This window comes from Perna viridis, chromosome 2 (genome assembly GCF_037379345.1).
Source record: "Perna viridis isolate PV_CMFRI_1.1 ecotype Kerala chromosome 2, ASM3737934v1, whole genome shotgun sequence".
NCBI classification, from domain to species: domain Eukaryota; kingdom Metazoa; phylum Mollusca; class Bivalvia; order Mytilida; family Mytilidae; genus Perna; species Perna viridis.
The window spans coordinates 40,951,638-40,978,903 of NC_142446.1; the positions used below are offsets into that span (position 1 = coordinate 40,951,638).

Genomic DNA, 27,266 nt, shown 5'->3' on the forward strand with positions numbered 1-27,266 from the left:
AAACACACAAAAAAAAAACACATTATTGTAAAAAAAACTATTAAAAAAATCAATGTGCTAAAATTTCCCGCCATTTCTATCGAACACCACATTAGGTGCTCAGATGTTTTGGATTTTTCCTGATTGTTTATTTGTATGATTTGTTTTGTTTGGTATTTTCATGACAATAATTCTGTTTAAAATTGACAAAATGTTTCAAGAAAAAAATTCGGATTCCACGCGGAAACCAAAATCTTTCATCCAGTACCAGTCGAGGTTCTTCAGAACATTATTTGATTTTTTTTTTGTCGATTTTAAACATGAAAATGACCAATTTTCCAGTAGAAAGAAGGTGTGCACCCTGTAATATGACATATTTTGAGTATAGATACTTTACTTGTAAGTTGGATCTTCTTAAAACTAAAAAACCCATCCTCACAATGCTCACTGACACAAGTTGAAACAGGAGTCCTGGCATTGTGAGGATGTTTGACATTTTTACAATTTTGGTATAGTTGTAAATATACTGAGTCAAATATTAGGTGTATGAGTAATACTTTTTGAACATATTTTTACACCTCCCGCAAACGAAGTTTGGGGTATGGATAAGGTTCAACTTGTATGTATGTACGTCCGTCCGTCCGATCTATTTTCTCAGCACCTTGCAGCATTATGAAACTTAATGGGGGGTAATATAAACACATGGAGATGTGCATACTGACAGGAACTTGTGTTTTGACAAAAAATGTAGACTTGGCTGTTGGATTTACGCTTTTTTTCACTCGATGTAGTGTTAAATTACCTTATGGGGATGTGCATGTTGTCAGGAATATATTTTTGGAAATGGCATCAAATTGTATGTCAAAAGTGTCTAGTTTTCCCGCCATAAAAATTTTGTCCAATATGATTGTACAGGGTTCAAACGACTGAGGATTATTAGTTCCGTTCGGGGCAATTTCTAGTTTACTTTGTTCAATACAAAATTTGTCAGACGAAATTTCAATGGTTTTCAATGTGCTATAATTGTAGGGTTTGTTTTAATGGATTCTCAGGGGGAAAACTAGATTGTTTTACTCACTAGGGTATAAGAGAGACAAAACAATGTATAAAATCCTATATTTTTGGGGGGACTTAATAGAAGATATTAGGGTAACTGAAATCATAATTTGGCTTATAAATGGTGAGGTGCTGGTGACAGCCCCGAAGCCAAAAATGTAGGTGCACCAGGACAGGCGCGTAGCTGCCGTTAGGCAAAAAGCTTTTGCCTGCACTTAATTTTTTTGTTGAGATAAAATACATCCAGGAGAGACATAAATGATGCTCCGCGGAGCTTCGGGGGGTGTTCGCCCCCTAGACACCTACCAGGGATCTGCCCCAGACCCCCTGCCGTAATTTTGCCTACACTTCAATTTGGCCTCAGCTACGCGCCTGCAGGAAATGTTTACATAACACCCTTTTTCTAGAAATACCCACCGTTGTTGCAGTCAGGTGCAATGGCCTACGGAAGGGAATGAAGACAATATCAAAACTGAAAAATAAATCCGTTCTTTTGGCGGGGAGAATTAAAGTAGGGTTGTTACATACAGATCCTCCTTCAGTCTCGAATGGATTACAAGATTTCTCCACTCCAGATAGTTGAACTTCAGATTTCAATCAACGAGTTTCAGCGAGTGGGTTAAATCTAAATTTAACTATCAAGAGCGGGGAAATCTTGTTATCCCCGAGATCATTGGAAGAGAATCTGGTTCTCCCATGAAATCTGTAGAAAACTTGGAAATGTAAAATGGCGGGAAAACTCTCGTCCGATGATTAAAAAGAATCACGTGCATTTCTAATCAATGGCTTATGATGGGAGAAAGTTATTTATATGGCAAATTATATTGTTATATCGACTCACTAAGTATAATTGACTATAAGTATGGAAAAGAAAGTATGGAGTTTTTAATTCAGTCAAATATAAAAATGAATAACGTTCACAAAATTGTTTACAGGATAACCAATGAAACCAACAATATAGTGCACTAGTAATTGGTCTCCGTTAAAAAGTTACGAAATATAAATGAAAACTAATACAGTTTTTATTTTAAAATATTCCCCGTGAAATGAACACTGTTGACACATGTACAAAATACTGAACTAAGCTTTAACAACAAGAGAAAAAAGAAATAATTAAAAATAAATTGTATTTGTGATATTGAATATGATACATGTAATAGTTGAGTAAGTAAAATTAAGAATAACACGTCCATACAAAGTTTTGATGATAAAAAAACAGTGCTTGATCTTATCAGTAATCCATTTTATTGGACTCGCTTCCTGCTAGAAAATTTAAAGCATGCAAAAACTCCTGAGAGACTACTAGCGAAGGTCTTTCTTTTCTTTCCGCTTTCTTCGGCCGAAATTTCGTCCCGACCTTCATTGTTCACAGGCAGGAGATTTACCTTAGGATAAGACTTTGGACTGCTGTTCTTGATATTTCTTTGTGTTAAGCAGATTGGCTCTTCGTTGTTCTCTCTATCAATGAATCTTTCTGTAAATATGTCTACTGTCTCATCTTTGAGTTTTTTAGCTAACGTAGGATCACAAATAGCGCTGTGTTTTTGATAGTTACTATTTTCATCCTTTTCTGTCTTGTAGATCATTGCTTCCTGCACACGTGCATTTATACTGGTTTCAACAACTTGATTTGCATCTTCTGATTCGGTTGCGTTGGTATGCATTTCCTTTGTTCTCTCTAAAAAGGAATTCAATACTATGTATTTATTACAACCTTACAGCACCATAAATCTAATTCAAACTTGATCTAACACTAGTATTTTCCTTGACTTTTAATATGTGCGAATTTTTAACCATAATGACTCGAAAAATGCAGCAAAAATAATTTCATAATTCAGTTTGATATTAACATGACTTCATGGTTTTTCTTCCCTAAACACATTTTATTGATACAAAGCATTATTCTAAGATGCAACAATCTTGTGCGCGGAAAATGAACGTTGTCGCCTTACTTTTTTCACATTTGGCAATTTCCTTTTCCTTTTTCGTCTTTAGTTTCTTCTCATTGGCTGCCTTTACTTTATTTTCTTTAATCATTTTCTCCCATTCTTTCTGGATTATTCCATTATTTTTCTTGTATTCCATCTCCATCATTTCAAGACTGGCGCTTTGTGACGTGCCGTCCCCTATTAGCTCTATATCACTCTTTGTGTGACCTGAAACGATAGATTTTAGATTGAGAAGGGGCTACTATTTCTTTTACATGTGAACATTAGACATCCTGATGGTTTTTACCGGATATTACCGAGTACAAATTGAAAATGTGCTTTGACTGACATATTACAAATCCCCAAAAAAAAAAAAAATATATATATATATACTTACTAATACAACCCTGTACTACGTGAGTTATATTGCCGCTGTAACTGCATTTTAGGGGTTAAAATATCGTTTACTTCGTAGTAAATGGTCTTCGAATGACGATTTTACTTGGAGTTCTTTCACTCTCCAAAAACAAATACATTGTACAAAGGCTAGAATTTTACACAGATAATGGTTTTACTTACTAATATCTTCCTTGGCAGTAGAGGTGTCGCCTTTTTTATTGGTTAGTAAGTAATCTAGACTCCCAGTTGGCGCCTTGCGAATAGCTAAGGACATAACATGGTTACCTAGAACTTTTGCTGAGGATTTTGTTCTCTCTTCATCCCATACGAAATCTCCTCTCTGAAAACACATAGCACATACTAAGAAAAATGCGTAATTATTATACCAAATTTACATTTACAACTAGATTATTGTGTCGCTTTTAAGGTGATATCAACCGAGGTTTCATCCTAAAGGATATAAACCCCCCCCCCCTTTCCGTACGCGGGATTCGGCCCGTTTTTAAAGCATAGGCAGTACTCTCGCGTGCGTGTACCAGACGCAAGAGACTCGGACGCAGAGTTGTGAATTTACGCTGGACTCGCCGTCATTTTTAGAGCGTACGCTGGACTCAGAGGGGAGGGAGTTACATCTCATCCCAGTTACAATTTCAAAATGACATAATAAACACAGCTCTGTACATAAGACAATCTCAGCTGTGCTGGTTTAAACAATTGTTAATGTGTTTACCATGAAATCAGGCGACTGTCCATCCATATGTACATCGGGAACTACGATAATGTCTCCCTCGCCGCCTTCTTTTGTGAGATCATCTGCAAATGAGAGAAACCAAACAAAAATACAAACAAAGAAACAAACAAAAAACAAAAACAAAAAAAAACACGCAAAAAAACACAAAACACAAAACAAAACAAAACACGAACAATTGTACTGACCATCTCGAACAACTAAAATTAAACATTGTTTAATAAGGGCTAACAATGTGTCAAAGTTAATGTCCCAAGGTCTTACATTGGTCTATCAAATGATAAAAAGTTAAAGTTAACTACAAGTTTGATGTATCCACCATTTATTGCAATAATTTTACCTATTTTTGTCTTTGTTTGTTCCATATGTTTCTTTATATTCTCTTCAATCTTACTTTTCTCCTTTATACAGATTTTATGCCACGCGACAACTAAAACTTCTTCTAGCAGTTGTCTGACCACACATGCATCTTTTCCTGTATCCTTCTGTTCCTCTCGAACATCTATAAAATAACAATTTTCTAAATCATCAATTTTCATAACTTCGCTTTAAAATTGACCTTTTCTGCTTAAAAGGCTTCTTCCTTTCGACAAAGCAAAATTGCAAATAAAGTGCGAGGAATACAAGAGTTTATATTGTCTGCTGTTAAGAGATAACATTACATGTAATTAAAAATTAAAACGAACGTTTCTTCAAGAGATTCTCCTTACCCCTTTGTTTTAATATCAGTGCTTTGGGTGCCTTATTCCTTGAAGTTTTCGTGGGCTGTTTGGATGGTAGCCAACGCAATGACGACTGATGACCAACTGCCTTTGGAAACATTCCTGCCTGTACAGCTACTTTGCCAATCTCTACGATCTCTATTTTCATTCTCTCCATTCCTTAAAAAATGAAACAATACAAGCTATGGCTCATGTCATAGTTAATGTCAACAACTTTATGTTTACCAATCACAGGACCTCCGACAATACTATTGAATATGGGTATAAGTTACAGAGCCTACCAAAATGCAGCATAACAATTATGCATTAAGTTGAATTCTGTCATAATCTTCCAAACTACATCGTGACTAAACTTTTTTATTATACCAATCAATAAAACGGAAGTATTTTTAAGAGGTTAAAAACTACTTACTGACTTTTTCCTTTCACTTCAACTCCGGATTTACGCTTTTTAATTTTTTTTTCAGCTTGAAAAATAACGTCCAATTAGATAGGTTCTCGATGAAACGATGTCGTCGTTGTCAACGTTGGTCTATGACGTTGTGTTGCACATCCAATCAGAAGTTCGAGGCATTAAGGGTGACGAGAATCAGGAGATAATGTAAAAATAACAAACCTTTTTTTGTATTTTTCAAATAGTGTTCCATTCTGGTAAAGACATTATCTGAATGTCGTCTGAGATCCAACCGATACTATTACACAGTGGCGGATCCAAAGGGAGTATAAGGGGTCGGCACACCCTTTTTATTGGAAAATTTGTCATTTTCATGTGTAAAATTGACAAAAAAACGCAAATTATGTCCTAGCACCCCTTTTTTTTTCTGAGGAACCTCGGCTGGCATCTCTCCTTTTCGAAGTGTCTGGATCCGGCACCGTTACATGCGGTTGGTGTCTTCATGACATATTGTTTTTCTGGACTATGCCACTGTCAACACCAACATGAAAACTACTTACTGTTGGAATAACGAACAGGTGTTTTAAGCAGATGAATTTTATAACCATGACTCCAAAACTGTAAAACTGTCATGCCGTAGGAAACACATAAAAATGTAAGTTTTTAGCTGATTTCAGTTGTTTACCTTTTCTACGACCATTATTCTAATCTGAAACCATTAGTACAGTAAATAAAATTACTATTCAGACAGCATGGTTTCCCTTTGAAGTGTTTTTAACCAAAAATGGTCGAAATAAGGTCCAAGTTGTAGAAAGACCTACTGCTCTTTTGTAGCATCTAACTTCACTGTAAAAAAGAAATTGAAACTTTTTTTTTGCAATTTCTTGATGTAATGACAGGGCCGGAACCAGACACGCTGGAAAGAAGGGGTGCTAGCCGAACTTCCGGAGAAAAAGGGGGTGCTAGAACATTATTTGCCAAAATTCCCAATAAAAATGGGGCAACCCACAGCACCCCTCTGGGTCTGCCACATTATGTGTAATCGGAAATAAAAATAATAATGCAATTACAGTTGTAAAACCAAAGAGAAGAAAAGAATCATTTAATCATAGAAACACTGCATTAAATTGTGGAAGAGTAATCAAGGGAACCAAGGTTATAGTGGTAATCGAATGTAATCCAGGGACAAAGACCAGAGACGGAAAACAGACATACACAACAAAGAACATAAAGTAACTAAAATCATACATACTAAGTAACAAAAGCAAATGAGCAACTCGTACTCCACTAAAAACTGGGAACATGGACCAGTTGCACCGGTAGGGTAAGCGTCCTCTATTTTTTCTAGAAACACCCGCCGAGTTGCTCATAAAAAGTCAAGTCCAGGGTAGACAAACGAGGAAAGGAAAACTATGACCCGTTGAATAAATCAGTTTTCGTGGTGCAGATGGATACACTAGAACGATCCACAAGTTCATGATGACGACCATAAAACTTCTGTAGTGATGACTTCAATCTTGTAGCAGCATAACCCTGTTCCAGAAGCCTATTTGTTAGAGTTCTAGCGCGATACAAAAAGTCTGCGTTGTTTCGGCAATCTCTGGCATAACGTACGAGTTGTGATATGAATACCCCATACGCCGGTGCTGAAGGGATGTTGCCACAGATGAAAGGACAGTTGACAATACTGAATGAAAAGTCATCAAGTTTGTCGTTAAGTTTGTTCAATAGTTTTCCTTTACCATCGATATCGAAGTGTAGGTCAAGATATGAGGCTGACTTCACAGTGTCTGTAGTATCCTTTATCTCAAGTTCTTTGGGGTAGATGCGATATATCAAATCCACGAAATAAGGATAATACGTCATCTATATAGCGGATACTGAGATCAAAGGATCTAGCCAAACAATATTCTTTCTTTCGGATAAGATCAGCTATAAAGTCAGCCGTATAAGAGTGAAGGAATAGGTCAGCAAGTAAAGGAGCACAATTTGTTCCCATTGGAATACCGACCGTTTGTTGAAAAAACACGTCCACCACACTGGACAACTATGTTGTCGATTAAAAATTCCAGCATTTTGTAAACATCTTCCTCTGTATACTTGGAAGATGATTTGGAATTATTTTACCAAGTATGAGGAATCTCTACCAAGAACTATATATTTGTATCTGGGTGTACCATCTTTTTTTAAGAAAAAAAGAACAACGATGTATAATGTTTTTAAGTCGTGATTTTAACTGAGTATGGGGAGTAGAAGTATACAGTGTTGAAAAATCATAGGTTTTAATGCTATTATATTCAGATAATAGTCTTGAATTGATAGTCTCCAAAAGATCTTTCGAATTTTACAGGATCCACATTGAATTAATACCACTACGGGAGTAACAAGTGTTGTGGTAGGACTGCAGACCCTCTATGACAGTTGTGCGTATGGAAGTTAAAAGTTTTGAAAGAGGTTTGGTGGTACATTTTGCAGATCCAGCTATGAAAAGTTGTGTTAGATTCTTGTGGAGTACATAGACGGTAAATCACAATCATCGTCCTTGTTAGAGAGACTAAAAGATAGCGCAGATTTATGGTTTCCCACAATCTCTTCTTTGGAGAGTGTGGTAGGAGTATAGGTCTTATCACCGCTATTATTTATATTTGGAGCTTGATGTTAGTTTGTTTCAGATATTGGTATACACTTCATAAACAGCTCCTACTCGTTACCATAAAAAGTGTGATATTCTGTATAACCAAAATTATTTGTTATCACATTTACTATAATGGGATTGCTTAACCATTTAGCAAGCAAATCTAAAATTACCTAGTCATTATCATTTACTTAAAATGAGGAGTAAATTTTTGGTACTTAGGGTCATTTGAGCATATAGTGTTCAACTTGAAGACAGTCGGAGATCCTTTATCATGAGAAAACATCTGAAAAACTCAACACAATTTCATGGAACTCCAAGTTAGTAAAGAACCTATATGTAGTTGTGCATATTTCTGGGAAAATGTACATGCATTTATCTGAGATTGGTGTAGCTAAGCCCGTTTTCATTCTAGGCAACATTTTACAAGCTAATTAAACCATTGCTCATTTTTTATAAATAAGTGTACTAAAATAGTAAGTAATTGTGCCATATACGTTATATGATTTTAGGCCTTGCCTATGGTGTATGGAGATGCAGGGCCAGATCAAGACACTTTGAAAAGGGGTGGTGCCAGCCAAGGTTCCTCAGAAAAAGGGGGTGCTAGGACATGATTTGCCATTTTTTGTCAATTTTACACATGAAAATAACAAATTTTCCAAGAAAAGGGGGTGTTTGCCAACCCTTTGCACCCCTCTGCATCCACCACTGGAGGTACATGTTATTTATGCTCCATCAGATGACTTTGACTCTCTTCAAAGTAGCAGTCTTTATAGGTGACTCATGCATGTCAAAAACTTACAAAAACGACTAATTGAGAAACAGTTGTATACCACATTCCCAATCTTAGTTTTTAATTTGGTTGTTGCATTTTTGATATAAAAACTACATGTACACAGACTATGCATTAAACTGCCACAATGAAAAAAAATCAGTCTAGATTTGGTTGATTTAAGTGGAAGGTGGGTGCATTTTTTTCCAAAATACAGACAGACTACAGTTAACAAAATATGGAATATTATGTTTACTGAAAAAGCCCTGTTTGTTCTGTGGATTTTACTGTCTATCATTGACAATGTCTTAAATTTTATATGGATTGGTACTTACAGGGCAATGACTTCTGTAAAAATCAAACAAACTCAAAAGAACTGTCAATGTTAATTAGAAGAAACTAAAGAAACAGATTATTATATTTATTGCATTTTATAACAAATATTAACAAATTTGATATTGAATTCAGATCTGATTAAAGGCAATAGAATTAACATTTACTTCACACACAAGTAAGACATATACAGAACACAGCATACAATATAAATACTGGTGGTATTTAGCTACAGGACAAACTCTACATAAATTGATGAATATTCATGATGCATAGAATGATGTATACAAAGAACTGTATATACATGTGTAACTCAAATAAATGTTAGTTTCAACACACATGCTTTATATTTGGTAGTCTAAGTTTACAAAGAAACTTCACATTAAGAGTAATGAGAAATAAATATTCATGATTCACAGTAAAATACATAAACATGAACATGAAATGAATATTCATGACATTTAATATCATTAAATCTAGATTACGCATAATTGAAACTTGAACTCAAAACAACAAAGTTGTACCTACAATTTCAGTTTATACTTCATTACTCATTTATCAAAAAGTGTTTTCATGTGCACATCAAGCAACGTTAGTCAAGATTAATATTGAAAAATTGTGGAATGGAACTTAAACTTCATTCTCATTCAAATGTGAAAAGATACCATAGCAGTGTGTTCCTATTACAAAAAAGTTTTAAAAAAACATATTAGAATATGATTTCTGTTATATAAAATATTAAAATATACCGGTAGATGTTAATATAGGATTAAAAAGTGGTTTCCTGATATTTTACTTTTAAATTTGTTGAATTTTATATCATGAAATCATGCTGGAAACAGCTTCAGACACAATAGCACAACTTTACTTAATAGCTTACTACTTATTTCGTATCAAATGATATCTAAATATAAAAAAGTTTTAAATTTTGAAAGAAAATCCTATTCCCATCTATATAAACATAGAAAACACAACAAGGACTCTAAATATTTTTAGTAACACCTACAAGAATGCAATACACATAATATCTTTATATTTTTAAGTATCAGCTAAAGAAATATATCACAGTTGGCTTACATAATCTAATAAACAACTAAATAGTTAAACATACAGTGGACAATTTTAATAGGTACCAAATTCTAATAGCAATTATTTCTAAAACAAATTTATTTCACATATATTTAGTTCTCATATACCTTGACTCATTTTTTTAACTTGACAGATGACATTTAATACACATGGTCATAAATAGTTTACATTGTACACCTTAAAGGAATTTCTTTATATGAGAATTACAATGCAGACATCCTCTAAAAATTATCCACTGCATGGCACTATCATCTAAAGTATTATGCATAGACAAACTAACAGATGTAAAAGCATCCTACAAGAATTTTACTACAAGTACAATCAGTAATTTGATTTTGACCGGTAATATGTGTGTTAATCATAAAGGCAACAATAAAGCACATGGAATGGCAATGACAACAGCCAATGTAAACTTGTAAATACATTTCAAGGCTGGAAGAATCACAATAAATATACCAACTTAGCACCACTGATCTCTGTTAAAATAACCTTTCACCTTTTCATTTTGAGAGCACATCAAAAAGAAGACACAATATCTTTATAAATGCCCCTATATAAACACAAAAATGGCAACATATGTTTTTCACGTGTTTTCTAAAACATATCAAAAATGTGTGTTTAGGAATAAAGAAATATTCATACAAAAATATCATGGTGAAAATATGTTTCCTATATGATAGTAGATGTATTTGAAAAAAAAACAAAAAAAAAACATATGTACTCAGTGGTAGATCCAGACAGGGAAGTTCTAGTCAATTATTGGTAAATTCTTACCGAAATAAGTCACAAAATAAAAAAAAAAGAAAAAAGAAAAATGGAAGGTCCTAACTTCAAACCCCTGGACCTGCCACTAGTATTTCATATAATTTGGGGACTTATTTTATGTATACGTTATATATGCATAAATGTTGGTCTGGTCCTAATCCTAAACACATATGTTCATATGCTTTAAAAATATGGAAACATATGTTGTAATTTTTTCCTGTGCAATACCCAACAAAGATATTGCACCTGACTGAAAGTGTAGATGGTACTATACACCCCTTAAAGAATCTATACCCTTTTAATCTCATAATTATCTTCTGGTATAAAGTATGGTATTGATTTCTGTATGAGCCAAAAAAACCATAGGAGTCAAAATTTGGAAATACAAGCTGATGGCCAAGACCATATTTTTGTTAAATATTTTCTACATAATCAATTAAATTTTACCCAAATGTTTGGTAGCCCAGCTGATGGGCTACTGGGTGATTGCAAACTATAGCTGTTACAATAAAATGCATACTATAATGGGATTTGTGTTTATAGTCAATGGGTTACAAAAACCAATATGAAATTTATATTTCTTTTATGTGTATCAAATAGGACTCAAAAGTAATTTCTCCAGCTGCAGTTTTTACATCAATGGGATGATACCTTCCTCAGAATTCAAAGCAATGGTGTCCTGTAACATGTTACATGTTCAACAATGGGTCCCATGAAATCAAAACTAAAATGAATAAATCTTTTTCTTTTCTGTGTGACCACTAATTATTCTGCAGAATTTTTTTTTATGCTGAAAATAAAAACCACTGCATAAAACAAAAAATACATTGAAACACAGAAAAAAAGAACAGTTGTGTAGATGTTTAAAGCATGCTGGTCCTACATAAAAATATGTAAACAATAATTTTATGATGTTCAAACTGTCTTGTGTTGTATCTAGATCGAGCCTTTATGCACATGATGTCATGGTTAATTCCAGTAACTGAGGAAACACACAGGTACTAAATCACAAAACTCATTAATCATGACAAGAGACAGCTTTCCTGTTTTACTACTTTCACCACTCAAGGCTATTATTTTTCTTGTTTAACACAGGTTGATGGGAAAATCTTCATATAATTATACAACTGTAATATCACTGAAATCTTGATTGAGCCTGAACTGGTGCTGGTCATTCTGGATTATAGAAATAGTTTCACAGCAAACCTAGAACCCGTATTGTTAAGTTTGATTACACGATGAATTATCAAGCTGAGCTGGCACCCATACTGTTGATATTAAGAACAGCTTGTGACCCTCTCCTGGAAAGTGTACCTCCTCCCTCAGACACCAGTATCTGTAATTAATGGCATATTTGTAATGTATTATCAATGAAATTTAATATGGATATATCTTTTATGTGTTCTTCACAATTTTAAAACATAATTTCTGGACCTTTATCTTAAAAGAGTGTTTTTTTTTCGAGTTTTTTTTTGCTGCCATATGTCTCAATTTTTTTTTAAACACTGGTCTGACAAAAGTTGAATATATATAAAAAAACAAAAATTAAAAGTATGATACTATATCTACTAGGGCTAGGCACTTGATGTACTCTTAAATGCATCAAATAAAATTCAAACGTATGAACAGCAGCTGCAATGTTGATATACCCCTTTTTTACCCTTTACATTCCAGGTAAAGCCAATATTAATTTATAATAAAATAGTATATACATACTTACAATCCTTAAAAATGTAAAAAAAATATTTACACCTTTGCTAAACTACTAACAGCATAAATGGTTCTAAATCTACATTAAATTATGGCTAAGCCTCACATGCCAAAGTCTTGATGAAAAACTTGACAATCAGACATGATGCAATTAATACTACTGGTAAAAAAAGATAACTGGCTGCACCCTGGCTTACTATATTCAAATTCATTAGATTGAATTAGATACATCAGTCTAAAGCTGATCTATTTTCAAATCGAAAAGGGACACAACTCCTCAAAAGTAAACACAAGGAACAATAAACTCGAACATGACCTGTATTGCATGGCACAAAACATTGTGTTAAAGCCAAAAGGATTTGGTCAGGCAGTTCTTTGAATATTATCTGGAAACCAAAAATGTGACTGAAGGTGAGATGGTAGGAGATTATTAATATAAATCCTTGACATGGTTTGCTGGGTATAAAAATGGGTTAAGAGTTAGGAAACATCATTGGTTAAAGACAAAAATTATGATAATATAGACACTTTGTCTGTCCTCAAATGATTGAAAGCCTCTAGCCATTTCAAGTTCAAATTTAAAGGGTAATGTATGATACGGGCCATATTTGGCCATATCTTTTATGCAAAAGAAAAAAAGTAAACAACAAAAAATGACAAAAAAAGTGCTATAAATAGTTAGTTGGACAATCAAAAATTCTCAGTGATTGAAATGTATCTACTTCAAATATCCCTTGGGTTGGATTTATTTTTTTACAAGACAAAAAGGGCAGTATAGGATTCTAATTTTAAAGATTCAGCCAAAGAGGGACATATACAATGCCAGTTCAACACAAAGACTAATGTATATTCTGGCACAGTCCAGGGTGCCTTGGTCTTGAGATCAGTTCCCTTTTTTTATTTTACACACAAAATTTGCCCAGACTCTTGTCTTGAGAGCATACATCTTATGTAAATTGGTTCAATATATGTACCAAAACTCAATGAAAATGTAAAATTTCAGCCAGCCCTGAAAAGAATTTACATGTCATGGACTGGTGAGCTAGCATGGGATTTTACAACTTCCATGAAGAACAACAGATGTTAAGAGATGGCATTTTTCTTGGTAGAAGATGTTAAACAAAAAATATATCTTCATTAGATAAAACAGGGTGCAATCTAAAAACATTCAGATACACAAGGAAGATGCACTTGTTGTGCTAGGTATTCCCCACTCAATCCATATTATCATAAATTGCTAAGTCCTACAAACAAGCTAATGCCTGAAAGCAACCAAAACTGCCTCATCTATATAAAAACAAATACAAAATTTGAAATTCAGCCATTGAAATAATTGCAACAAATATGGTCCAACAGAATGACATTATGATGGACAAACAAGGTGATTCCAATATATCTCCCACTGGTTGAGTGGGGTATACTTTAAATCGGTGACGCTTTGGTACAAGATGCAGCCTAACAGTATAATTTTATGCAAGAAGGTGCTTTTATGTTGTATAAATTAGGCCAAAAACACCAAAAGGCAAAGTAGACTTACTGAATTAATTGAAATTTTAGTGTTTTATGTATGGATTCCCTCATGTGAAAATAAACTGCATGGGTTATTTCCCTTGCAAGCCAACACTTAAAATGTCATGCAACTTATGTTTGTGTGTCATATGAAAAATATTCTAGCTAAGCATCATAAAAATTAACTAGTACAAATTGAAAAATGCATGTGTACTGAAACATAAACTTTTAATTTTGAACTTAATTAAAAATATTTCAAGAAATCTTTCTGACCCTTATGAAAAGGTACATGCACATTAACTTAAAACCATTTCATCCATTTTTGCCTAATGACATGGTAACTTAATACCAAATATGCAAATCCAAAAAAAGGGAAATAACTTGCAGTAATTTTTGGAGGGAATTTCAGTGGTGTTAGTTTTTGTATCTGTCTTACCTCAATTAGTTAAAAGCTGTTATGAAATACATAAATTACATTGATAATAGTTTAAAACCTAAAGTCTTGTATCAGGTGGCATCCATTTTTCATCAAGTGTGTAAATCCCATGAAACTAAAACCCAGATGGTATTCTATATAGTAACAACCCTTTCTTCTCTAATTATATCACTGTATATCAAAAAACACTGTCAAACATTTTAGTTTGTGGGTACCAGTTTTCATATGTTAAAATATTGTTAGTTCATGGAGTTTCAAATATGTGGATTTCGAGAGAGCTGTCAAGTTTCAACAAAATGATTCATCTCATTGGGAATTTGAATCTGTGATTTGATTAAAACCATGAAACCCATTAAAAAAGGTACATCACAAGCATAAAGGATTCCACAGTACTCCCATATATAGTCATAAATGTTTTTAGAAGTATTGACATCTTGTTATAACTAACTTGAACATTTAAAATAACAAATAATTAAAGAAAATCATAACATTTTTGTATCAACATCATTATTTTAAGGTTTTGCTTCTTTCCTACAAGTAAGGATGGCCCTAAAAAGCCTTTAATAAAATTTGGAATATTGTGTTCACTAATCACAAATCTTTAAATCATACTGACCTTTTCACCAAACATATCTGATAATGTACTGACTATGTCCTGGAAACCAGCATTCAAAGATTCGTGATATTCTTTCTGTTCTGTTGTAACCAATGTAGCATTGAGATCAATGGCTTCATTACAGGCATACACAAAGTCTCTGGAAAGGGAGTATAATTGGAGATGTACAAGGGCATTAATGGAACATTAAATGATACCCTGCAATGTAATGGTGAAAAAAGGGGTGCCAAATGTTCAAAATTGTCAAACTCAGACAACATTTTGTATTTTATGGTACTAAACAACTGTGCAAAAAACTCCACATCCAATTTATCATCTAGAAACCATCAGGTACAGAAAGACAGATGGATAGACATGCAACTTTTTGGTGGGTATCACATAGTACCTTGCCACTTTGTGTGTCAGGGTGAAAAAAAAAGCAATAAAAGAAATTAAGAAATAACAAAATATCCTTTTTTTTTACAATTTTAACATGACCATGCATGTTTGTATAAGACAATTGTTGTGATGGTTCCATTATACAATTTATATATTGGAATTTAATGCACTTTTTTTCCTTTATTTTTCATTGTCACTTGATTAAATTACCTGAAAACATCTTTTAACAAACTTGTTTTACTCTCTGGAAACATGGAGATCTTATCTTTACTTATGAATGCTTGAGCAAAGGCTAATGGCCCAGCATTAACCTGAAATAAAATGTTATGGATTTCAGTTTAAATAAAAGAATATTTATGCCATACAATACAATAACAGTGGATTCCATTTTATCTCACTCCTGTTAATTGCATAAAAACTCAAAGAACAAAAACATTTCCCATCCTATCCTAGTAAAAAAATCCTCTTATTTGCAAAACGTTACGCAAAAAAAATTTCTTTCAATTGCATAAATATTTTTCAAAATTTAGTCAAAAATGTATCTCAGTGGGTAAAACATCAATACATCGTTAGTGAAATACCATAGTCTTCTTAGAAATTCATTTTACAACAATATTTTATCTTTCTTTTTACCAGACACTAAAGCAGGAATCTAATTAGACATAAGGAAAGTATATAAATCACTTAAACATTAAACACATGTTACTTTTCCTTGAAATGACAATTACTGTAAAATGTATATTCATGTTAATTGCATATTTTTGTTTTCAGACAAATACTGCAAACGTACTAATTTTCATGGTATACTAATTTTTGCTATTTTCTCCTTGGACAGAAAATCACGAAAAACAGTACCCGTGAAATTGATTTCAAACATAAAATAATGCTTATCATTTTTATTAAACTTGGAAATTAATACTTGCGAATATGTTCATTTGACAGAATCTGTGAAAATTAATATATTTCCAGTAGGTTATGCCATACACAGGAATCCACTGTACTACTATAGTTGATGTGTGACCCCTAGATACCTTACTTAATGATTATGAGGGATCAGCTACCTAAGTTTGCTAATAAAATAATCTACTCAGTTTTTAACCCATACAAAGTGATTTACTACTGGTATTTTTTGAGTTTATGCATGAAACAAAGTCCCAATCAGAGAGCAGACATTCCATATCTGTCACATCTACAGTGACCAACCTGGAAATGGATGTCATTAAAGTTGTCTTAGACCTCAATGACATTTGCATGTAATAGACCCCTCCAGTTCCAGACCATATTTTTAAAAACAACATTGATATAACATACCTGTGCACTGACGCTACCCTGTAACTTGAGTTGCAGCCGTTTGAGATCAGGATGTGACATATTAACAACTTCTCTCATCTCGGCTACTTTGTTCTGCATCTGATCAATGGCTACTTCTATGGGACTTAATTCTACATCCTTTCTATCACAGATCTCTATCCTCTTCTTGATGTATGGAAACGTAAAAGTAGCTGAAATAAAAAAAAGTGGCTACGTAGAAAAGAAAAGGATGAGGCCTAAGTATTTTGATTGGAGGCACTATTTAAACAAAGTATTGTTATCCCTTAGAAGACTTTGTCCTCATGACGGTATCAGTAATCTGAATAACTATAACCTTTGACTTCTGGGTCACTAAGAGAATGATTTCAGTCTGACCAGTAGTAGCAAAGTCAGGGAAAACATTGTACCTCCATTTCCAAGTTCTGTGTTTGCTTTTAATCCTGCCTATAAAAACAATCTGTTCATAAATAACTGAATAGAAAAGTATCAATCCCGGGTAATTTTTTCCAGTTTTATTTCTGATGTGGTGTAATCTTTATTGCCATCTTCAAATTTATAGGTCCTTTCACCATAACCAATGAACTGTTATATCATGGGTGGAAAATTGAGTGGGTTCGCGCAATTACTTTCCCTCTGTCTGGCATCAGCAAACCACCCAACAAATAGTGTGACATCATAAATATTTATATACACTCAACTCACTATATAAATTAAAGGCTGTGAAAGGATCTATTCCTTCTCCAAGTATAGTGTACCTACTTGTCAATATAGTTCTCCGTTTACACTGCTTGTCAATTTCACCATGTGCCTTTCCATCCTTGGTGAAAGGTGTCTCAAACATAAATCTTTTGACATTGTTATTTCTCTCATAATCTGTAAGTCTTTTTTGTAGTTCCCTCTCATCAAAGTAAGGTGTTACATGTACTACTTGTATGTGACAGTATCTATTGTCTAGCTGGTTTGGGTCAACCTACAGTGATACAGGAAATCCAAATACATGTACTATTAATGTAGTGATTTTTGTAAAGTACATGTACTTCTGCTCTTTTATATTGTTGCAATGGACGATGCGACTTATAAAAATCATGCAAATGCTAATTTGATTGATGAAAATTATATTAATTTTTTTTGCTTAACAAAATCATCAGAATAATATATCATGATTTTTTTGTATGCTTAAGGTAAATATCGGATCTGATTTTATGAGGCCAACAAAGAAAGTGGAAATCGGCAAAATCTAAATTAAGGTAAAATAAGAATGGTAACAGGAAAATCTGAATTTGACAGAGTGGAATTTTGCCTTAAAGCAAATAAAATCAGGTGTGATATATTCAGTAAAGTGTGAAAATCAAAAGGATTTTAAGACTAATGCTCATACAAATGCAAGCAACAAATACCAACCTAATTAAAATTAGACCTATTTAGTTGTTCCATTCAGTCACTGTGTATAGGATCTAACAACACTTCATTCTACTATCTGTTCAGATGACCTTTTCAGAATCCTCAGGTTTTTCTTTTTGAATATTGCTTTCATAATCATGAAAAATGAATTCTGATTGGCTGACCAGAAAGTAGAACAGGGTGTTGTTAGATTACAGATGCAGTGACTGAATAAAACAATTGATAGGTCAAGTTTTAATGATATACGCTAAATAATAAAATACACCAAGCTCAAAGTCTGGAAGGTTTCTAAGCATGACTTTCACAGTAAATGTAAAAACCTATCAACATAGAAAAGGCAAAACCAAGAGAACAAACAAGGAACGAGTTTACCTTTTTTGAATCCATAATAAGTTTAATAATTTCTCTTCCATATTTGTCACCATAAACATTACTGAGTCTCTCACAAATCTCTGGTAAACTGGTAACCTTTGGTTCTTTATAAATATATTCTTTGCAGTCCTCATCTTCAAAGTATGTCTGGAAAGAAATAAAAACATAATGGCTAGACATAGCTAACATAGAACATAATTACTGGAGATTACTCAGTAAATGACACTGAAATACAATACATTTTTAGAAACTATAGGATTTTTTATGTGAATTATCTCCTAAGATAAGATAGATTGGAATGAATAATTACATATTTGGCCATATAGGGCCACAAAGCAACATAATAACAAAAATAAAAATATGTAGCCTTATTTTGGGCTGTATCACAAATTACAGAATTTGCATGATTCTTACAAAGACAGCAACATACTAACAACACTCAAAAGTAACAAAGGGGTTAACACTGAATTTTAATGCAATATTTTTTGTAACATCACATTACATTAGACAATGTTATACAAGTTAGTGGTTATATCCATCAGTGACCTAAGGTTTTTGCATGTTATCATACTTTTTTAAGATTTATAATTATAATTTTTAGATTTATTTGACATTTGTATTTGAATGTAGATAACTGTATAACATTTGAAGATTTGTCAATCTTGATGTTACACCTCAAAATCTTAATGTGTTCTCCTTCTATTCATCATCACTTAATAAAAAAAAATAAGTAAAATTGTAATAAACATTGCATAATTTGTGTCCAAAAGCCCTACGTTTTAAGCTTGTTGATTTCAAAGAGTGAAGTCTGAAGAAATAAAAAACATAACCCGTAAAATGCAACTTTGAAGTATTTCCCTAGCAACTGTTTCAAAGAGTGAAGTCTGAAGGAAAAAAAACATACCCCGTAAAATGCAACTTTGAAATATTTCCCTAGCAACCGTTTCCCGGTCTGTACAACCTCTCCTGCCTTTGTGTAGGCCTGAGCAAGACTTGTATAAGCAGTTGCCAGCCTCTGAAAGATAATGACAAACACATGTTATATGTATTAAGATTATTTGTCCAATCATACTGAATCTTTGTTTCAACCAAATTCTCAACAAGTAAAAAATCTACCAAAACCAGACATCTTCTCATGTCGCTTCACATCATTTTCAATGTGTTCAGAATAAATAAAACTGAACATCTGCCTGAGTTTAACAAGTTATTAAATCTGAAAGAGGATTGGTTAAGAAATATTTCCCTGTATGTACTTCAATACTAAAAATAAACAAAATGAATGTTTGTGTAAGTATCAAACTTCATAAGTAATGATGGTACGACTGATAAAAGACCTTCCATTTGTATATCTTTACTATCATAGCCATTTTAAATTCAATTACTCTCTAGAAGAGGTTTTAGACAGGATAAGCTACTGTTTTCACAAAACCTACCTCATAATCTCTGTTGAATTCGTAGATTGGTACGACTTGTTTGTAGATCTCACCTAACATTTCATACCTCTCTGCTCTTTCTAAAGATCTGGCAGCTTTCTCTAAATACTCTACCATTGTTTCCTAAAAAAAAAAACAAGTATATACAATGCTCTAGTTACTTCAACAATGTAAGACGTCCGAATTCTGTTCCTTCATACTCCAATGGAGTAAGGATGGCACGAAGTCAGTAAATAGCTAGCCAGAAAAACCTCTATCATTGCTGGAGAATGTTTGTTTGTGTAGTTATGTTTATAAAAATATATATACCAGTAAGGTTGTAATATATAAATAATAGTAGCACTAGTAAATGTATAAGTGTACAGGAATAGAGGCAACAAAGATTACTTTTAGCCCTGTAAATAAGAAAGTTGTCTAAAAATGATCATAACTAAATATTTGAATTACAATGTGTGCTAAATTTTCGACATTATAATGTAATAATGTGCTACTTTATATTCCATTCCAGCTTCTACTTTTAATGGCCTTAACATCCCTACACCTTTTCATTGGTTCAAAAGGTGATGGAACACATACTTTTTTTCATAACTGAGTTTTTCTATATATAGTAAATATATTGTCACTTTAAATTCCAGACTTTTGGAAAAGAATATTGGTAAATTTTTGCTTATTGTATTCATTTGTTGGTGAAGGCAACATTCCTGATATAAACAACCCTATTACATTATCATTGAACCTTCCTGTTTTTTTCAGCTATTGTTATATGATAAAACTGTAAATTAAAAAAATTATTACAGTTTTGTTATTTCAGGTGAAATTGTTATTCAAACTTTTGGGATGAACATTTTTGTCATTTGTGTACAGAGTTGGTAGTTTGGGATGCATTACATTATTTGCTTCTGTGTAAATGTGCAAAAGTTACTGCTATCCTGTATGAATGTTTACCTTGTCTGTCATTGTTGTATTGTAAATATGTTACTTATCTGCCTCTTGTTCCAGTGTAATTTCTATCAGAAAGTATTAATAAAACTTGAAAACTTGAAACTTTGGATATTGAGCCAAATCCAGCATCAGTATCATAAAAGCTCCATAATGTGAGTTACTGATTGTATATTTTATAATAATAAAAACATATCAGAAGCAACAGCTTTTGAGTTATTTCCATTGTAGAATCTAAAACCTATTACATACCTCAGTGTATTGAACATCCTGCATACCAGAATCATCTTTAATGCCACTCTCCTCCCTCTCAATGTTAGGGGATATTGACTTAAATGCTGCACAACCTTGAGGAAAACATCCTGAAAAATATTATATTTAAATAAACTCTACACCTATTTAATTCTAGTTGCTTTAATTTTTTCTCTAAAAAAATCACTTCATTCAAAAAAGCTGGTATTACTTCTACATATTCAAAACCAAGCAGAATCAAATGAAAACATCATGTTCTTATTCTTTGTTAAAGGCAGAAGCGAAATATATTATTTCCAAACTATGCATAGAAAAGAATATGAAGACATTTCAGTATCATAGAAAGATCTAAAATGCACTAGAATCCCTGCAATAAAAAAATTAAATGATGGTTTGCTTTAAATTTAATTTACTTGTGTCTTTTATACAGAAATTTTCATTATGTTTGAATTTGAATGAATTAATATACACGGAGATATAGACAGATTTAAGCATCACATGCAAGATAAGACCATGCTCTTATCAAATAACATAAAAGTTGAAACAAAAAATTGATATTGGAAAAAAATAAGCTTTTATGAAAACAAATTTATTTGAAAAGACAAATGTACCCAACAAAAGTTCTACATTTCAGTACTTTGCTCTAGTCATAAGATAACTAATATTCTTCAGATGGTCCAAATATTTAACATTTAAAGGGCTAAAAGGTTAAAGCACATATCATGTCATTCATGAAGTTTAGAACTCTGCATAGATATTGTGTCTAAGAATGCCCATTCTCAATAAAATAATGGCCATTTCAAGGTAAGAAATAAAATCACTTGCATATTGGTGAAACTTGTAGGACTAAATCCTTTCAGTCTAGCATGTAGACTGATTACTAGCATTTCAGAAAAAAATACCAAAATTAAGACAATTTACAAACCACTGAAGTGGGAAAGAGTTCCAAATCTAGTATATATTTATGGTACAAAAAAACAAAACTTCCCTATAATATTATTGACTTATTCATAAGCTTTAAAACTCATTAACACAACAATTTACAATGCAAAAGCAAACATAACACAGAAAAATTCACACATCACACTCATTCATTCATAATTTTTTTATCGCAAAATAACCAACCACATTAAAAACACGATATTCAAACAGTTCAACAGAACTCATTCAAACACAAATGAAAATGACAAAAGTAAAGAATTGAAGACAAAGAAGTGACAAATAAACAAAACAAGAAAACTGACATGAAAGGTTTCCATGCCGACTTACTTGACTTCAGTTTGCCTGAATTAAATGGGCACCATTATAATAACAAGACATGATTATGTTATGACACCTATACTTTTTAATTCTAAGAATGCCATTGTGTCTCATGTCTTTATGTTTTCTGAGCCCTAAAGGACTTTCTTTGTGGTTAGAACCCATCATAATAATATAATCACATAGACATACATAACTATATAAAATATGACCTTTTACTTAGTATCTTACTTTACAAGGTAAAATAAAAGATCTGAAAACCAGGAAAAACTTTGACAGTGACAAAGATTCATGACTCCACTGATAAATAACTCAATTATTAATTTTTTGTACTCAAAAATTACTTCTAGTTTTAGTATAAAACATATATCTAAAGTCATAAGGAACTACAAGTGAGCCAGCTCACAAAAAGAATACCTCAATTTCAAATGGATTTAAATGTAAAACACTTGTTGGATTATGTGGTTGTATAAAAATGAGATATGTCCCAATAGATAGCTCTCAACCATAGCCATTGTACGGATAACTATCATATCAAATAAGAAATGGACCATTCCATGCCCTACATTACATTTTCATCACCTAAGTAATGAACTACCCCATGCCCTTTACTGCATTTAGTCAAACTCTTTCTTTTATCATACATCAAACTTTATTGAATACTTGCATATATGTTTAGATACAAGGAAAAGAGTATGTTATATGTAGACAGCTGAAAATGTTTTACACATGGTATGTATTACATGTGCATGTTTATAAAGTTGATTATTTAAATATAAAAAAAAACATCTTAATTACTTTCCATGCAATAAAGATATAGGGTACTCAAACTTCAATATAATATGGCCAAGATGTTTAATGTTTCATGAATAAGCCAGAATGGCAATATATATAAATGCCTAGCAATTATTCTCAATAAAAAAAAACATGCTAATGGCTTTAGTAAATAATTTCCCACACTTCCTACCTTCATATCTCACTAAAATTGTCATAAATATTATTTCTTTAGAGTTTAGAAAATTTATCAACTGTGAGAAGTTATTAATGTAAGCATCATCCCATCTAAATATCGTGCAGAAAAAAAACAATAGATGATTCATGCCTAAAAAGAATTTTGTCAATAATTAGCTTAAACAATTTCTTTCAAAAAACATTTTGGAATTTAATTTTTTAAAATCATTTTTATTGTTTCTTAAAAGATCTATGTTAAGATTATCAAGAGAAACTTCTGTCAAAATGTTTACTAAAAACTGGCCCAAGGCACAGTGCAAATGAAATTACACAGATTAACAATACATAAAAAGGTACTATAAATTATACAGGAAAGTCTAAATCAATATCTGTCTACCTTAAAGATGGAATCATAAATGTATTTTTGTCAGAATTTCACCCATGTCAAGTTGATGGATAATTGGATGAATATAGGAAATATCATCCTGAGTAGTGTTATATATTACAATATTTTCTAAAGTTCATGCAAAAACCCTTGAGTTGTATAACGTGGCTAAAAACTTGGTTTAAACATTCAGCTGCTTTCTGTGGTCTATACTGCTATACTCAGAACTAATCAATTTTCCTATTGTTAATAGGAGATATTCTGCCTTAAAAAATCAGGACAAATTCTCTTGTATAAAAATACAAAGGTGTAATCAAAATATGTCAATTATTTCTAACTGGGCATTTGGGATGGTGAATTTGAGTACTAGTATAACATTAGTACATAAATAAATAAATCCTAGTTACCTCTTCTCCTTAAATATTCTGCTATTAATGCTGCTATATGTATATAACAATGGGCTTCCTGAAAAAAAAGAAGTATTGTTTAAATATATGCATCTTCTGCAATATGAAGCATGTTGACTTAAGGTTAACCATAATATACCAGGTATTCATTTCTAGCCATGTAACATCCCATGTACTATTTTTTAATCTTTAAATATATTACTAACTAGACATAAAATGAAATATGGACCAAATAGGGAAACAAGACCTTATAAATTTTACATTTGACACTATGATCAGACATCAACATTTTTCACAACTACCTATCATTTCCTGCCTGAAATTGTCAATAAATAGTTGTTTTGTTTACTGTATGAGTATCCATGCACATGAACCCACATTTTGTAGCATTATACCTACTGCCAAGAAAGAAGACACCATAAAAATTTCCTTATATACAATGACCTTGACTACAATAGTCTTTAAGAGTTCCTAGGAAAATGATTGATCAATTGATTGTCAATAAACATCTTATGGCACAGGCTTTATAGCAGTCACAACCGTATTTAAAGTCTTAAATATTACTTGGCCACGGACTGAACTCACACCCTCCCACACTCATGGCCAGCAGAGAAAAGTTTCTTAGGAGATGAATAAATCTTCTACACTACCCTACCTCAGAGAAGTCCCCATGTCTGTTGTGTTTGGAAGCCATAGAGTCAAGCCAGGTTTTCCGTAATTCAGGAGTACTATCGTAAGATTTAGCCAGACTGTACTGTAAATCTATTAACATCTCTGGGTCTTTCTCATGCTCTTTCATCTGTGCTGTGGCCATTAACACAGTCCTGATCTTCTTTGTAAGGTCCTTAACCTCAGCTGGGAATCCACTTTTCTATTAAGAAAATTTATTGTGATTGAACATAAAAACACAAATGAATAGTAATTTATTTTTAATTGATTATTTGGAAGTTTTTTTTATCAATCATGTTTCATATATATATAATTCAAATTTTTGACAAACTTTCTATTTTCTTAGCAAAATCACTGTCATAGGGTCATTGATAAATCCTTTTTTCTCTGAATAATTAGGAATAAAAATTGTTTATATTAAATACAAATGGTGATATCATTCTCAAATGTTTCCTACAACACAATCAAAAATGCTAAATTGACAAAGGCAATGAATTTTAGTAATTTACAACAGCTGATATTATCACTCTGTCTAAAACACCCCAAAAAAATTAGTGAATGGTAACATGCTTAAAAAAAATACCTACAAAATAAAAAAAAACATGTATCTAAACCATTCAAGGTAACCCATTAATAGTTCTGTACAGAATTTTATAGCATGTAGTATCTACCAGCTTTCTTTAAAAGGAATAAAATAAAATAAAATTAATTATTCAGATGTTAGCTAAAGGGAGTGAGATTGAGAAAAAAATTCACTTGTGAATAGAGAACTAGAGTAAAATTGTATAGCTCAGACCAATGGGGATAACTCTAAAATCAACAAAGAAGATCCATGATCATTTTTCTTAGAAACTTGACTTAAAGGTTAGTAATAGTCACTTTAGAAATATATCATTGTTAGTAACAGTGCATTAGAATGAATATAGGGAAGAGGCTACATGCTCATTACCTCACTCTTTCCTTTCTTTTTCTTTGATTTCACCTCCATCTGATAAAATCATACAATCTTACATTTCATGCATATAATATATTGTCTGTAAGATTTATGAAGTATATATGATGGTTAGTTTGTTAGTACTGAGGATATATACATACTGATAGAGGTGATTATATGAGAGGGAAGTTTATACTACATGCTACAAGGAAGGCTTGCATAGCAGATCTGCAGACATGAGATTTGCAGTTAAAATACCATAAAAAATGTAATTGTTCTTGTTTGGATTTTGTTGGGAAAATATAATTCTATAATTAGTTCACAGATCCATGGAATCGCTAGTACATATTTAGATTGTTTTCTAGACCACAGATGATGCCAATATTCAAGTTAAGACAGGTTTGTTTTCAAACTGTTTATTTGGACTTGTATACCTTCTAAAAAGTAGATAAAAATGATTCTATTATTTTATAGAATATTGAAAGATTGCTTGGTTAAACAAGTATCAAAGCAATTATCAGGTAGCTGCCTTGTATACACAGTTATAAACAAATGACAAATTTCATTACATTGAAAAGTAATCATAAATGCAAAAACTTAATATTGAATTATAAAAATAATATGTAACATTTTAAGATATAATGTATAACAATATTAATACAAAAAGAGTTATAAACATGCAAAGAGGGACCCAAAAACTTGTAGCACTGCACCAAAAACCCTTCACACACAGGCTTAATATAAAGATAGGAATAATCCAATTAAAAATATATATTAAAAAAATAAAATTTGACTGCACAAAATGTGAATAACTAATTAAAGCAAAGCTCATGCACCTGACAAGGAACAATTTGATAGTACTCCCATCAATAAACAAGGAATTGTCTTTCTAAATAACTGAACTTAATCCCACAAATAAGAAAATATTGAAATACTGTGCCCAAGTTTTCATGCCCCACAACCTTTATAAGTTAATCTGGTACATGTCCTACCCTTCTTTCAGCATGTAGTCCTAATATTTTGTTCTTGCAAAACACTAGTTGAGTCTGTAGATCACAAGAACAGAGTTACTTCTTTTTTTTTTTTTTTTTTTTAAAGATAATGAGCCTAATTTGATCCCTATATTCCCCTTTTTAAAAACACATTTATGTTTTAAGATCTTTTTATTGTGGAGGGAGAGAGTCAATTTTTTGTCAATTTTAAACAAACAACTGCTGTTTTGAAGACATATTTTAGACAGTTTTAATAAGAAACTCAAAATTTTTACCAACCTACGTCAAACTTAAAGTGTGTGTAATCAGTCTAGACTGCCTTTGTCCTAGGATGTGGGTGGATGAATGTATAATGTGAAAGCACATACAAAAGCTTCAGAGTACAAAGAGAGAAGCAAAGTTTTCTACTCTGTATTTAGCTTAACTATTTCTAATGTTCATCCAGTAAAATCCTTTTAAAGCCTTGGCATGTGATAGAGAAGACAAATATA

At 32.2% G+C, this 27,266-nt stretch overlaps 2 protein-coding genes across 29 annotated transcripts in view; both read right to left on the reverse strand.

Moving 5' to 3' along the window:
* Positions 1 to 2,039: 2,039 nt before the first annotated feature.
* On the reverse strand, positions 2,040 to 5,356 carry LOC148625071 (uncharacterized). 2 transcript variants are annotated; one of them, XM_088568315.1, is made up of 7 exons: positions 5,245 to 5,356; positions 4,821 to 4,991; positions 4,451 to 4,612; positions 4,093 to 4,175; positions 3,543 to 3,702; positions 2,988 to 3,191; positions 2,040 to 2,713 (listed from the first exon to the last, which is right to left on the reverse strand). In XM_088568315.1, the coding sequence occupies exons 2-7, from the start codon at positions 4,987 to 4,989 to the stop codon at positions 2,280 to 2,282; spliced, it is 1,212 nt and encodes a 403-aa protein (XP_088424441.1). In that variant the 5' UTR covers positions 4,990 to 4,991; positions 5,245 to 5,356; the 3' UTR covers positions 2,040 to 2,279. The 2 variants fall into 2 exon arrangements, with proteins under 2 accessions (XP_088424441.1, XP_088424440.1); XM_088568314.1 differs by lacking the exon at positions 5,245 to 5,356 and adding an exon at positions 5,114 to 5,203.
* Positions 5,357 to 9,041: 3,685 nt separating this feature from the next.
* LOC148625072 (dedicator of cytokinesis protein 9-like) overlaps positions 9,042 to 27,266 on the reverse strand; it is a 71,313-nt gene continuing 53,088 nt past the window's right edge. For 15 of the 27 annotated variants that reach the window (XM_088568331.1, XM_088568323.1, XM_088568341.1 and 12 more), the window contains 12 exons: positions 24,836 to 25,051; positions 24,181 to 24,238; positions 22,447 to 22,461; positions 21,178 to 21,287; positions 19,987 to 20,109; positions 19,458 to 19,568; positions 18,554 to 18,700; positions 17,540 to 17,750; positions 16,781 to 16,971; positions 15,680 to 15,780; positions 15,092 to 15,230; positions 9,042 to 12,156 (listed from right to left, as the gene is read on the reverse strand). In XM_088568331.1, coding sequence (XP_088424457.1) covers positions 12,067 to 12,156; positions 15,092 to 15,230; positions 15,680 to 15,780; positions 16,781 to 16,971; positions 17,540 to 17,750; positions 18,554 to 18,700; positions 19,458 to 19,568; positions 19,987 to 20,109; positions 21,178 to 21,287; positions 22,447 to 22,461; positions 24,181 to 24,238; positions 24,836 to 25,051 — 1,512 coding nt within the window. In that variant the 3' untranslated portion in view covers positions 9,042 to 12,066. Of the gene's footprint in view, positions 12,157 to 14,475; positions 14,492 to 14,533; positions 14,591 to 15,091; positions 15,231 to 15,679; positions 15,781 to 16,780; positions 16,972 to 17,539; positions 17,751 to 18,553; positions 18,701 to 19,457; positions 19,569 to 19,986; positions 20,110 to 21,177; positions 21,288 to 22,446; positions 22,462 to 23,404; positions 23,417 to 24,180; positions 24,239 to 24,835; positions 25,052 to 25,798; positions 25,838 to 26,775; positions 26,830 to 27,266 lie in introns of all 27 variants that reach the window. The other 12 variants (XM_088568336.1, XM_088568333.1, XM_088568322.1 and 9 more) reach the window with 6 other exon arrangements.

What these genes read in the sequence shown, in the direction of transcription:
- LOC148625071 (XM_088568314.1), bottom strand. An exon ending in ACAAACAAAGACAAAAATAG is followed by an intron (nt 4,176 to 4,450) that starts GTAAAATTATTG and finishes TCTCATTTGCAG; the next exon opens with ATGATCTCACAAAAGAAGGC. An exon ending in AATTGCCAAATGTGAAAAAA is followed by an intron (nt 2,714 to 2,987) that starts GTAAGGCGACAA and finishes ATTCCTTTTTAG; the next exon opens with AGAGAACAAAGGAAATGCAT.